The sequence below is a fragment of the Cricetulus griseus genome, chromosome 3 (assembly GCF_003668045.3).
Source record: "Cricetulus griseus strain 17A/GY chromosome 3, alternate assembly CriGri-PICRH-1.0, whole genome shotgun sequence".
NCBI lineage: Eukaryota > Metazoa > Chordata > Mammalia > Rodentia > Cricetidae > Cricetulus > Cricetulus griseus.
Genome location: NC_048596.1, coordinates 18,070,607 through 18,084,020, shown reverse-complemented (window position 1 = coordinate 18,084,020; position 13,414 = coordinate 18,070,607). Strand labels below are relative to the sequence as shown.

Genomic DNA, 13,414 nt, shown 5'->3' with positions numbered 1-13,414 from the left:
CAGATTGTGACCCAAGCAGTGGCGATGGTAACTGTCTTTGATTAGAAAGAGACAGAGAGAGCAGAGGGCTGTTTGGGTTAGAGGCCAATGGCAGGTCTGGATGTGGTCCTTAGGGAGTAGAGGAGTCAAGGCTAACTCCTGGGTTTCTGGGAGTAAATAGCTGCTTACAAGTAAATGGCGTTTGTAGAGACAACTAGGATAAAAGTGGGATCCTCCGTTCTATAACCATAGGAAAGCATCGATTCTTGTGGTTCTAGAGAGAAAGTGATCCGACCTATGTTTACTTGAATGTCTTCTCCATGGTTTGCCAAGCTGTAATGGCTTGGCAAATAGACAAATCATCCAACTCTGTGACTCACTCCAGGAGGTGCTAGTCAGACATCCTGACTGACACCAGCATCATCTCAGGGTCAGAATTACACTGCCAGGTTTCACCCTGAAAAAAATCTTTGAAGAATTTGAGTCTTCACTTGAGCTCTCTGAAGTAGATCTGAGGTCTGAGGAGCCTACACCCTCTTAGCCTCTGGGGAAGATGGGCAGAGTCACAATAGTTGGGGAACAGAGGGATAAGAAAAGCTTTGTATTCTCTCATTAGGGTTGTCCCATGGTTCTGATCACCTTCAGCTTCCTCATCCTTATTGATCCTAGGGAAGGTAGCTCACTGTCCAATTAAAACCAAATGGCATAGTTTTTTACTGAATTTAAAGATGCTATGGAGACATTTATGTCTTTGGCAGAAAGTTTATGGGTTTCCCCAGGCTTTGTTTATGTTAGAATGAGCCTTTCCATGACCCACATTTTCAAGGACCACTGTGGCTCTCCTCATTGCTGCATCTCTGGATGAGACAAGACGTTTGTAAAAGTCAAAGGGAGTTAGGTCCTGCTACACATCTCAAACATGCCTAGAGTTCCATGACCAAACATCCCTGAAAGATACTGAGCCCAGAAGCCTTAAGACCAGAGTGTGGTTCACCCCACACAGCCCTGTTTCTGCCACAAAACTCAAGGAGTTGAACCTTGCCTTGCAGGTTGGTATAAACAGTTGTGAAAGGCAAGAATAAAACATCTTAACTGTGTATTAACATGCTGTACAGCTTGTAACTATTTACCCTTATGGCTTGTAGACCTCTGTTTACACTCTTGTTCCAAGGCCTGCCACTGTTAAGGCAGACCTGAGTTAGCCCCCCTAAAATATGGCCATGGTGAAGTGACAGGAAATTGTGAAGACAAACCTAAGAACTTGGTCTTCCTTAAGGGATTTGTCATTGCACTGTGTACACTGTCTTGCCCCAATAGAGGGGTCACTACTGTGAACCATGGACATAGCACTATCCTTGTGTATTGGGGGTCCTTCTGCACCTAACTTGAAGACCAGAGCCAAGACAGATTCCCACCTCTGCCCACCATCTAAGGCTTCCTCCCTGGGTCAGGCAGAGCCCCACGGGAGGCAACACCTACAAGCCACTCCCTTCTTGGGCTCTAGTGGGGTTGTGGGCCCTGTCCTTGCATTGCCACCGCTGCCTGGTAGTGCCATGGGATCTCTATAAACAGCGCCTTTTTCTCTCTTCCTCCTTCCTCTTTTCCCCCACCCTCCATCTCTTCTCTCGCTCCCCTCCCTCTTCCTCACCATCTGCAGTAAACCGGTCCCCTTCTCGCTGCAGCGGCTTGAATCGCTCTGAGTCTCCAAACCGAGAGCGCAGTGACTTTGGCGGGAGCAACACACAGCTGTACAGCAGCAGCAACAACCTCTACACTCCCGACTACTCGGTGCATATCCTCAGCGATGTGCAGTTTGTGAAGGTAACTCTTCCAGGAGGGCAGCCGGCTGGGGCAGTGGGACAGACCTTTGTACACATCCCCTTCTCCTGCCCCAGGGTCATTCTGGGTGGCGATTCCTCCCTGGCTGTACAAAGCCCTGCTTTTAGTAAGCTCGATGGCTACTGTTTATTATTGCTGTTGAAGATGCTGATCATCTGTCACAGTCAAGACTCCCGGTCCTTTATTTCATGTGGAGACGCTAAGGCACAAATTGAAGGGAGATGAGCTTGCCTGAGATACATTTCTAGGCAGAACTGTCTCTTTTGGATCCCTGCCATTGACACCAGAGTGATACTAGTCATTTATCTCAAGGTCAGTCAGCAAAGGATAAACAAGCTGAGCAAATAGAAAAACCACGATGATCCTCTACGGAAGTATATTGTCTTACATGATAGTATTTCTAAACCATAATATTAAAGTGGGTCACCAAAGAGCCACCGTGAGGTGCAGCCTGGACAGAGGCACTTGAGGAGAATGGCTGGTGTCTCTTCAGATCTTTCCTTAGGGTTGCAGTGCCCAGGAATCCTTCAAATTTTCTCCCTCCCTCTTACTCTACTGGATTTCTTTTCTTTTCTGACACCCAGCAAACCGTTGTAAACTTGGCCCTGAGACCTCAGTTAGAGCCCCACTTATCCCAGTCCAGCGGGTACACTTGGTAACTGCCAGACACTGAAATCACACAGTGGAAGGTCATTTCCTTCCAGAACACTGATTACTTCTGGGGCATGCTGGCCCGTTTTCCGTGCCAGGACTCTGCAGATATGTTAGTGATAGCCAATAAAAGTAGCCGTGGAAAGAAGAAACCATTGAACATTATCAGCTAAAGGGGCAGAACAAGCCAGATGGGGCATGTGGTGGTTGGAATAGGAAGGGCCCCATAGGGCGTGGCACTATTAGGAGGTGTGGTCTTGCTGGAGTGGGTGTGGTCTTGTTGGAGGAAGTGTGTCACTTTGGGATGGGCTTTGAGGTCTCAGACACTCAAGCCAGGCATTCACTTCTGCTGCCTGTGGACCAACATGTAGAACTCTCTCTCCTTCTCCAGCACCATGTCTGACTACGTGGCGCCATGCTTCCCACCATGACGATAAGAGACTAAACCCCTGAAACTGTAAGGCAGCCCCAATTGAAACCTTTACTTTGTAAGAGTTGCCGTGGTCATGGTGCCTCTTTTTGGCAATAGAACACTAAGACAGGGCAGGATAAGGACTGCTGGGTAGCGAACACCCTGCAAGGATCCTTACTGTGAGTCCTTTACCACCACCCTCTGAGATAGGTGCTACTGCCATTCCCACTTTACAAATGACTTGGAGGCTTGAATGCAAGATCATCTGGCTAAAAAAAAAAAAAAAGATAGAATCGCACTTCTGTCTGCTTCTGGAGTCCAACCCCCCAGTTCACTGGACTTCAGGGAGAGTTGTGGAGAGTTCTCTCAGGGAGAAGCAACCACAGCCTGGCTGAGAACCACTCGGGTATGACTGGACATCTAACAGGCCTGAGAGCAGAGAGGCTCACCTCACTCCCTGTGGCTTCCAGCCTGAAAGACCTTTCAATGCTAACACAGACCTCCTCAGAGGTGAAGGTAGGAAGAGGGACCAGGGTTCTAGTTCTGCTGCTTTGAGGTATTAGGCTCATAACTTCAGGACACAGTTTGTCAACTACCTCACCACCGTCTGCTTTGTGCTTAGCATTGATGAGATACTGTGCCTTTGTAGAGCTTATATGCCAATAGCAGGGGTGAGGGAGACAGGTTAGCACATCACAAACCAGGTAAGTTCAAGTGGTGAAGACAAAGCCATGGCATAGAGAGAGACAGGGCAGAGAGACTAGTCGGCTACTTCTGAGGTAGCCATAATGGAGGGCTGAGGGAAGGACACTTGCTGAGGGCCGACAAGGGAGGGAGGAGGATGCCCAGAATAGAAACCACAGTGCTGGGGGTGTCAGGGATCTGAGCACTGGCCTGTGAAGAACAGAGGCAGGCACCGATGTCAGGAACAGAGCATTGGAAGCAGAGCCCCTGGGCCCTCTGGGGCAGCATATGGAGTTTGGATTCTATTTTTAGCACATTACCCCAGCAATTGGGGAAAAAAAAAAAAACTGTTAAGTAGGATTAACAGTTTTCGGAAGCCATGGGTTTAAAGGGCGTTTAATTGGTCACCTTCTCAATTTTAAACATTTAAATGGGGAGAAAAGGGGAGGGTCCTTTTTTTTTCTTGGGTTCAATTCAGGAAGTCAATTCATGCTACTGTCACAAATGACCATAGTATGTCCACCTTACACTACTACGGGCTGGCAAGCCCAAGGTCAGGGGCCGGTAGATCCAGTGTGTGTTGAGGGTCCACTTCCTCGAGACCTTTGTGTCCTTGGATGTTAGACTGCAGACAAAGGAGGCAAGCCCTCATAGAAGAGAAGCCACAGCACCTACCACCCTTAAGACACAATCCCCTCCTAATCCTCTCCAGAAGCCTCCCCTCAGTGCCCTCTCCTGGGGCAATTAGGTGTCAGCATGTAGTGTTTAGATTTCTGGCATCCTGTGGCACAATTTATGGGTGAAGCTCAAAAACAAAAAAATCAAAATACAGTTTGGTTTGCTGCTGTGGAGTGAGTGACATTGATCCATCGGGTTTAAATAAGCAGCTGTGGGGAGCAGATGGGTTGGAGAAGTGGTCCTTGTCCTGACCAGATAGATCAGATAGGACAATCGGACGTGTACATGACAGCTCCTCAGAGGAACGTACTGAGAAGGGGATCTCGGAAAGAGGAAATTTGTGAAGGTTTTCCTAAAATTTGTCCCCATTCCTAGACCTAAGAAGAGGGAACTTTCTACAAATCACAAGGAAAGCTTTCCCAGCCTGAACCAGAGGGAGGTAGAACCCCGAATCCAAGGCCGATTCTCAAGGAGAACTGAGAATTGGACGTTCTTTTTGTCACATCCAAGGATCGTGTTCTGGTCCAAGCTGCCTGGAAACACCAAATTTATTCCGTTTTTTTCTACCTAAATGTTTTAAAATTGAGAAGGATGTCTACTTAAAGCATCAGTCAAACTCTCTTTAAGCCTGTGACTTTAGAAAACTCTTAGCTCTACTGAGGGGCAGTTTTTAAATTCAAGACAGATGGTAAGGGTTTGGTTTTCTCCTTTGCTGCGCAATGCAAGATCTTTCTAAAATGTAATTGAAAAATCACCACTTCCCAATTCGGAAGATGCTCTGGATGTGCTGAGGCAACCTCCCCCACCTTCCTCTCCCAGCTCTGCCTTCTCTTTAACCTGAAGTGTCTCTGCTCTCTTATTGGTTTTGTAGTTAGTTCTAAGGATTGACCTGGGGCTCAGGCACCCCGGCAAGTGCTCTGAGCCATATTGTCCCTGTGGACCTAAAGGGAGCATGCACAGAGAAGTGCTTCCCCAGGCCCAAATCCCAGCTGCTGATGCAAGAAAGGTCCCCAGTGACCCTCCTTGTCCAATAAACTAAAGTCCCAAATTATTAAGTTCAAGAGAAATATGACTTCCAGACAAGTTTAAAATGAGATTGGTGGGCACATCTTACAGTTTTCTGGGAAAGGATTTAAACAAAGCCATGATTCATTCGTAGACAATACATTATAAAGCCACCAATCCTGGTGAATTTTGTTTTGGTTTTTGGTTGGTTGGTTGGTGGTTTTGTTTTGGTTTTGGTTGGGTTTTTTTGTTTTGTTTTGTTTTGTTTGGGGTGTGTGTGTGTGTGTGTGTGTGTGTGTCTGTCTGTCTGTCTGTCTGTCTGTCTGTCTGTCTGTCTGTCCTGTAGGCATCTTTGTTAAGCTAATAATGTTTGGCGGGTACCTTGCAGTGTTAGTTGTATGACTTTGACCAAGATCTCCATCACCATCTAGTGGTAAAATTCCTAAATTGCAGGATCGTGTTTTGAAGGCTAATCAACCATCCCCAAACCACAAGTTCATGAAATGGCAAGAACCATCCACAGCCTAAAGGTTGACTTGACTGCCAAGTCAAGATGCCCAAAAGGGAAAAGTTACCTTTTGTAAGTTCCAAGATAATAATTTAGGAGATGCTTAAATTATTAACTGGCCAAAGTATGAAAAAGCAACCTAAACTCAAGTTATTGCTAAGACATGGTTGCATTGCAGCAAGCAATGAGAGAAAAAAAAGAGAAAAACATATTGTCTCTTGAAAATTAGTTTGCTTAGTTTTATGAGCCAATCAGCATGCATTTCTTAAGCATTATCAATGTTCTTTGGCTACTGTGCAGTGCGTTAAATATATCTGAATTATTATAAGATACAAATATGGGAGCTAGAGAGATGGCTCAGTGGTTAAGAGCACTAGCTGCTCTCCCAGACAACCTGGGTTCAATTCTCAGAACCCACGTGATAGTTCAAACCATCTGAAACTCCAGTTCCACGGGATCTGGCACTGTATTCTGGACTCCATGGGTACCACACAACACATGCTACACAAACATACACACATACAGGCCAAACACCCAGACACACAAAAATTTTTAAACTAAAAAAATTCTCAAGATATAAATATGTAAAATGTTTTATATGAAACAACTTCGCAAATGGTTAAAAGAGAAAAAATAAATTAAATAATGACTAGTGCCAGCACCAAACTATGTGGCATATTTAAAAGCCTATATTATCTGGAGAATGTATGGACCTTTAAAAATTGGGAAGGAACCAGAGCATGCACACACACACACACACACACACACACACACACACACACGTAAATTAAATTTGAATTAAGAATAAATAAGATAAAGATAATTCTTTAAAGAACACAGCTATGGGAGGGCAGCTGCTCTCTTGGGCTATATCAAGTATCATGTAAGAAATTTCCACGTGGAGCATGACTTCAGATAGCTCAGCGAGGGAAGTCGGAGGCAGGGGCATGGGGCATTCTCAGCAAGAGCACTGACTCTTGAAGCTTTGGGCAGATGGTGGTTGAAACCCACATTTCCGCCTGAAAACTACCAAAGCCAGTTGTAAGCTCAGTGCTGCTGTGTCCTTCAAAATGGTTTTCATGGAAAAAAAAAAAAACTGACACAGAGCAGAACCTGTGCCTCATATTAACTAGGTCTCAGTCAGTGGCCCCCAAGTGCCACAGTATCACTAGCCTTCCAATGGAACTTGCTAGAAATGCAAATTCTGTTTCAGACCCTGAGCTGGTAAGTTAGAAACATTCTGAATTGGGCCCTGAAGCCTGGATGTAACAAACCCTTCAGATCTGATACTAAGTTGTGAAAATCACAGTTCCCTTTAGCCCACATCCTCTAGTTTGGATATGGTTTGAGTGTGTCCCCAAAGGTTAACAAAGCCCCCAATGTAACAGTACTATGAGGTGGATCTTCCAGAGGTAGAACCTAGAGAAACGTGAGTAGGTTATCGGGGGAGGCAACACCTTGATGGGGATTAATATCATTTCCCTAGGACTGGATGGGTTTTGTGAAATCAGGTTATTGTGAAACAAGGTTGGCCTTTGTATTTAGCCCTTGCTACAGCCTGACATTTCCCTTTATGCTTCTGTCGCATGCAATACAGCCAGGGAGGCTCTCAGCAAACACCAGCTCCATGCTGGTCCAGGCTTTTGAGCCCAATAAACCTCTTCTATAAAGTACAAGACTCAGATACTTTGCTGCGGCAACACAGAACAGGGCCATGTGGTTTCTTCCCAGTATACTTTGAAGTCTAAAGCCAGTAAAAATGAATCGTGGGACTCAGCAGTCCACAAGTAAAGGGCCCTTCATTGTTCTTCCCCTGCAGCTTGGCTAGGACTCCCACTTGGTGACATCAGACCTCAGACCAGGCATTCCAAAGCATCCCAGTGGAGCTGCTTGTTGTGACTGAGTGTCTACATAGCTCATCTGAGCCTCTGTCCTCTTCCTTCCAGATCACACGGCAGCAGTACCAGAACGCACTCACGGCCTGCCACATGGACAGCTCACCTCAATCCCCAGACATGGAAGCCTTCACTGATGGGGACTCCACCAAGGCCCCCACCACCCGGGGCACACCCCAGACTCCAAAGGATGACCAAGTCCTCACACTCCTGAGCAACAGGACCAGCTTGCCGTGTGAGTCAGATGGGTTGGGCGGCTGTGGGATAGGAACAGCCCTCCCTTCCCCCTCCACTTCTGCCTGGCAGCCATCTTATGCCTCCCAGAGCCCCAGGTCTCCTCCAAGGCACAGTGGTAATATCCTCACTGTCCTCCCTAGGCAGCCGCTCAGATGGTCTGAGAAGCCCCGGCGAGGTCGTGTACCTCAGGATGGAGGAGATGGCCTTCCCCCAGGAAGAAATGACCAACTTCGAGGAGCACAAGACACAGCAATTCTCGCTGTCCCCTGCAGCTGTTCCCACATCAGGTCAGAGCTAGGTCCAGAGGAGCAAGGGAGATCACCACTCTTGGACACAAGTGTGGTTCAGAACAAGCTGGATTGGGAGAGCCCTGGGACCCTATAGCTCCTGTATCACACACACACACACACACACACACACACGCACGCACGCGCGCGCGCGCGCGCGCGGGGAGCGGGGATGGGCTGTCAGCCTTTACCAAGCACCTACCATGTATCTGGCCCATCTAATTCATCTCTCAATAGTAGGAGCTGTTTTCTGCCTGGCTTCAGACCCTTAGCCCCTCAGTGCAGGTTTTTGTTTTTTTAACACAAAGTCTCATGTAGTCCAGGCTGGCCTCAAAACCTACTTTATAGCAGAGGATGACCTTGAACTTCGGAGCTTCCTGCCTCCACCTCCCAAGTGTTGGGATTACAAGCATGCACCACCACACTGGATTTTGGAACTATGCAGTTTTAAACAAATTACTCAAAGATATAGTTTTCTTATCTTAATGGGTAAGTTTCCTTGAGTGAGTTAATAAGTATAAATAATGGTAGTTATATGGCAAGGCAGTTTCAAGTATGAGTGAGATAATGTCTATATAGGGCATACCAGTGCCTGGCATCACACTCTATAAATATTAGAACTACCCTACAGACAAGTACAGTGTGCTGTGCTCTGGCATCAAGATGCAGCTTTGTACCAGGCAGTGGTGGTTCACACCTTTAATCCCAGCAGTTAAGGAGGCAGAGTCAGGCAGATACTGTGAGTTCAAGGACAGCCAGGGCTTCACACAGAGAAACCCTTTCTGGAAAAACCAAAAAGAAAAAGAGGAAGAGGAGGAGGAGGAGATGATGATGATGATGATGATGATGATGAAGAAAAGAAGAAGAAGAAGAAAAGAAGAAGAAGAAGAAGAAGAAGAAGAAGAAGAAGAAGAAGAAGAAGAAGAAGAAGAAGAAGAAGAAGAAGAAGAAGAGAACTGGCATCATCCATCGCCCCCACTGGGCTACAGAGCAGGCAAAGTCTCTGGAATTTCCCCTGCATTCTTGGATCCCTTCATTTGAGGTGCAGGGTGCCTCTGCCTTGACAGTGGAGATACTCAAAACTCCCTGTGTCCCTGCAGCGATGAGCAGTACCAGTTTTCCTCGATAAAGTAGACAGCTCCAAGCTTTGGGCTACCACCAGGCCAGTAATTCCTCTGCCCAGTGTTTCAAACCTGCCCTATTCCACACCAAGTGTACAAAGATCTGAAAAGGCTCCTGAGTCTGTAAGATCAGTGAGACAACACGTACCAAACCCAGAAAGATGGTGCATACAGTCACCAGTTCAGGATTTGAATTAAAGCGTGTAGTTAGGGGGTGGAGATGGGTAGACTCTGGAGACCATCTAGCCCACCTCTTAGGGGGATATGTGAGGACCCATGATGTTGACAGAGGGGAAACAGCTCACCACACCCAATGACTGTGTTAGAAATGGACTCCACCTCAGGGCTTTGGGTGCAGGTCAGTTTCCAACACAGCATCCTGCCTCCTAGCTTGGACCCTTTTTGGGCTCTGAGATTCTAGGAAGCTAAGGCATATACCCAGTTATTGCTGAGCCCTTCGTTCTACAAGTGAAAGAAAGTGACATCAAGTGGCCTCAGGTGTCCTTTTTGTCTGGCACAGACACTAGGCAAGGCACACAGTATGTTCTCCTTTCTTGCCAGATGGCATCTGAGGAGAGAGGATTATTTCTAACTCAGATTAGACTGTTGGATTGCAGCTCTTGTTGTCTCTGTTCCTTTTCTGGCAGTAAAAATGCGGTTTGGTAACTAATAAACAACACGCTTTAGGACACACAGTCTCTCTCTCTCTCTCTCTCTCTCTCTCTCTCTCTCTCTCTCTCTCTCTCTCTCTCTCTCTCACACACACACACACACACACACACACACACACACACACACACACAGTCACACACACAGTTAGACCCTGTCACTCACTGAGAGGTATCACTCCGAATCTCCTGCCGGGTCCTGGCATTTAGGTTGGAGACCTGAGTTTGCTCTCCTTTCAGCTTCAGAGACGGAATGCTGTAACATCCACCTGGAGCCAGAGGCCAGCCCCTGCAGCAGTGACTGTGAGGAGACCATGGGCAAGAAGCTGCTAAGAACCTTGAGTGAGTATCTCTCTCCCCGACCAAAGCTCCTTACCAAGTAGGGGGCAGAGCATGTTAGGGTCCTTCTCCCAGGGAAAGGCTTGCAAACCCTAAGGAGACACAACTCTGGAGGCCCACAATAGGGACTGAGCCAGTGCCACACCTGTGATGCTGTTCAAATCTGTCCCTTTCCATTGGTTATCTGATGCCAGGAGTCCGCAGACATGCCCCGAGGTCAAATTCTGACCTCCTTCTTTCTCCTGTTTTTTATAGGTAGAGATCTTTGGATCATAGACCCTTTTGTTTTATGTGGCCCCAGTGGCACGGTTAAACAGTCATGACAGAGACCTTAGAGGCTGCAAAACCCATAATACTCACTGCATAATCCTTTGAAGAAAAACTGTGTCCAGGAGACTCCACAGAAAGGAAAGCAGGGGCCAGTGAGATGGCTCGGTGGGTAAAGGTGCTTGCTGCCAAGCCTGAGGACCTGAGTTTGATTCCCAGGGCCCACATGGTGAGAGTAGAGAACTGACTCAGTGGTGGTCTGACCTCCACATGCATATCATGGCACTGGCACAACCACATACACACGTGCAAATGCGCGCGCACGCGCGCGCGCGCACACACACACACACACACACACACACAGAGAGAGAGAGAGAGAGAGAGAGAGAGAGAGAGAGAGAGAGAGAGAGTAAATGTTCTCAAAAAGAGAGCAGTAAGAGCAGTATCCTCCTTAGACAGAGGTCAATGGCAGAGAGAGGACGCAAATGTTCCTCTAAAAACTGCAGAGCTGCAAACAGGTGTCTCTTTCATCTTTGAGAACATTTATATAACCACTGTCACCTGAGCAAGAGTGGGCAGGAGCTGTTCTGAACCTGAGCCCTTAGGAATGGCTCCCAGCTCTACCAACGAACTCCAGTACGGGACATCAAAGACTGGGAAACTAGTACTCTTTGGGGGTGTCTGGCAGTCACTTGAGGTGGGGTTCTCCAGAGAAGGGAGAGAAGGCATTTCAGGGCCTACCCGAGTCTCTTCCATGAACTCCCCGTCATAGGCGAGTGCCTGGGACTGTGGTTTTTCCGAGAGGTTCCTCTTTGGGGTAAGTACTCCAAGGTGTAAATGTGCCGATGTCAGCACCATGGTGCAGGAGGTCCAAAGCCCTCTGCCGCATGCGGTTGAGGAGTCCTCAGCCCACTGAGAGCATCCTCCCTAGCTACAGACTGATGCTGACAACCTGTGTTTCAGGTGGTCGGAAAAGGAAGAGGTCGGCAGACGGAGACAGAGCCTCTGAGGAAAACTCCAATTTAACACCTCTGATCACATGATGAGGGGAAACCTGATTGGCTGGGTGTGAGATTCCAAGGCTTTGGGGAAAGACCCACCCTCCCAACACTTGCTTCCCCCAAGGCCTCCCACCAGTGACAAAACATTCTGCCCTCCACCTCACACCCCTCTCAGTCAGTTTGGCAAGCTTTCCCGGTTGCCTCCAGTTTGACACAGGAGATGCCTGTAATGGAAGGTGCTAGGACTGGTCTTGACCCCAACTGACAATGCCACTCTGAGGCTCCCAGTGATATTCTTTATTCTTTGGTGTCCCTGGGTCACAGGAGACCCATGTCCTGGAATTCACCACCTTTTCTTCCAGAACAAAATGGATGCTCTTTCCACCATAGTCCACGCTTAGCATTAACTCGGGAGGTGACGCAGGCAGAGAAGTGTGTAGAGTCTAGAGGGGAAACTGTGAAGGTTAGTCCCAGGAATGGACACGGATCCTTCTACCAGAACTTCAGAGTGTGGGACTCGCTGTCAGCGCCCGGATTCTCTCCGATGCCTGGGGAGGGGTGAGCCAGGGAGCCTTGAGTCACTATCTCCCAAGGGCGTGTGCGGTTGGGCTTCCAGTGATTAATCACTCCACAAGCCTGCTTCAGAAGAGGAGGGTCAGAGAGCACGGAGACCAAGTTGTGAGCCAGACATGGAACTTCAGGTTTTAAGTGAAAATCAAAGCAGGAAAACAAACTTAACAGTTGTTACAGTGAGTTTAGCCATGGAAAACCAAAGAGTGCCCCGGTCAGCCAGGAAGGATGCCCCGTGCTGTCACGGGACTTCAATGTGCTTGACACAGGAATGTTTAACGCCTATTTTTCTTTTTCACAACCCCCATCCCAGACTGCCAGCCTCTTACTATATCCCTTGCTGGTCAGCTAAGTATTCCAAAAACCTACCACTAAAACAGGGGTTTTAGTCCTGGGCTTTGAGGCAGATGCAATTCCAATCACAACCACAAGATGGCAGAAGGACCATGCATATCTAATCCGAAGAATAATAATGTAGGTATTGGGAAACAGCCAGCCTAAAGGAAAATGTAAGTCAAGCTGGAGTTTGAATTTGAGTTTCTGATTTATTTCCCACCCCTTATATACCTCCTGCCAGTATCCAGAGATGCAGTTCTGCCTGCTGTATCTCCAAGCCACTCCCAAGCCACCTCTTCCCCTCCCCCACTTAGTCAGGCAGATGGACAGCTGATAATTCCTCTATGTTATTTTCGTCTCAAAGGAAAGTGCTCGCCCACAGGAACTTTATTTAACTCAGGGGTTGTTAACCTGGGGCCATTACCCCAGGGGAGTTTGTAGTTTGACTTCAGAGGGCCTATGATGCCCTTGAAACTGTTGGAACTTAGTGTTGTATGTGTTCCAGAGACTTGGAGCTTTCTTGCTATTCTCAAAGTTCCCAGACCCACAAGGGTTTTAGTAGTTTTAAATAGTGGAACTTTCAGCCCGATGTTTCTGCAATGCAGAGTGAATACTGGACACTTTGAGAATGGAGATTAGTTATAAGTGGTCAGGCATTCTTGTCAGTGGGGGAAGGTTGGCACCCACCGAGACAGGGACCTCAGAAATCCTTGACACACCACACAGTATGATTCAACCTACACCCCACATAACGCTTGCCCACCGTCTACCAAACCACAGTTGGCATTGCCGAGAGGGCTACAGACCTTGAGAGGGAAGACTGGAGCCAGGGCTGCCTCTTCTGTGTGTCACTGACTTCACATGCCCTTGCTTAGCCTGGCTGGCCTGAGGCTCAGCCATGCATGTTTTCTAGCTAACCCACCGCCACCACTTGCTG

General features: G+C 47.7%; 1 protein-coding gene across 4 annotated transcripts in view; it reads left to right on the top strand.

Moving 5' to 3' along the window:
- Cnnm1 (cyclin and CBS domain divalent metal cation transport mediator 1) overlaps window positions 1-11,613 on the top strand; it is a 58,979-nt gene extending 47,366 nt beyond the window's left edge. For 2 of the 4 annotated variants that reach the window (XM_027407272.2, XM_027407271.2), the window contains 5 exons: window positions 1,637-1,800; window positions 7,703-7,886; window positions 8,029-8,175; window positions 10,205-10,306; window positions 11,534-11,613. In XM_027407272.2, the coding sequence (XP_027263073.1) occupies window positions 1,637-1,800; window positions 7,703-7,886; window positions 8,029-8,175; window positions 10,205-10,306; window positions 11,534-11,613 (677 nt within the window). The remainder of the gene's footprint in view (window positions 1-1,636; window positions 1,801-7,702; window positions 7,887-8,028; window positions 8,176-10,204; window positions 10,307-11,533) is intronic. The other 2 variants (XM_035443066.1, XM_035443065.1) reach the window with 1 other exon arrangement.
- Window positions 11,614-13,414: the final 1,801 nt, after the last annotated feature.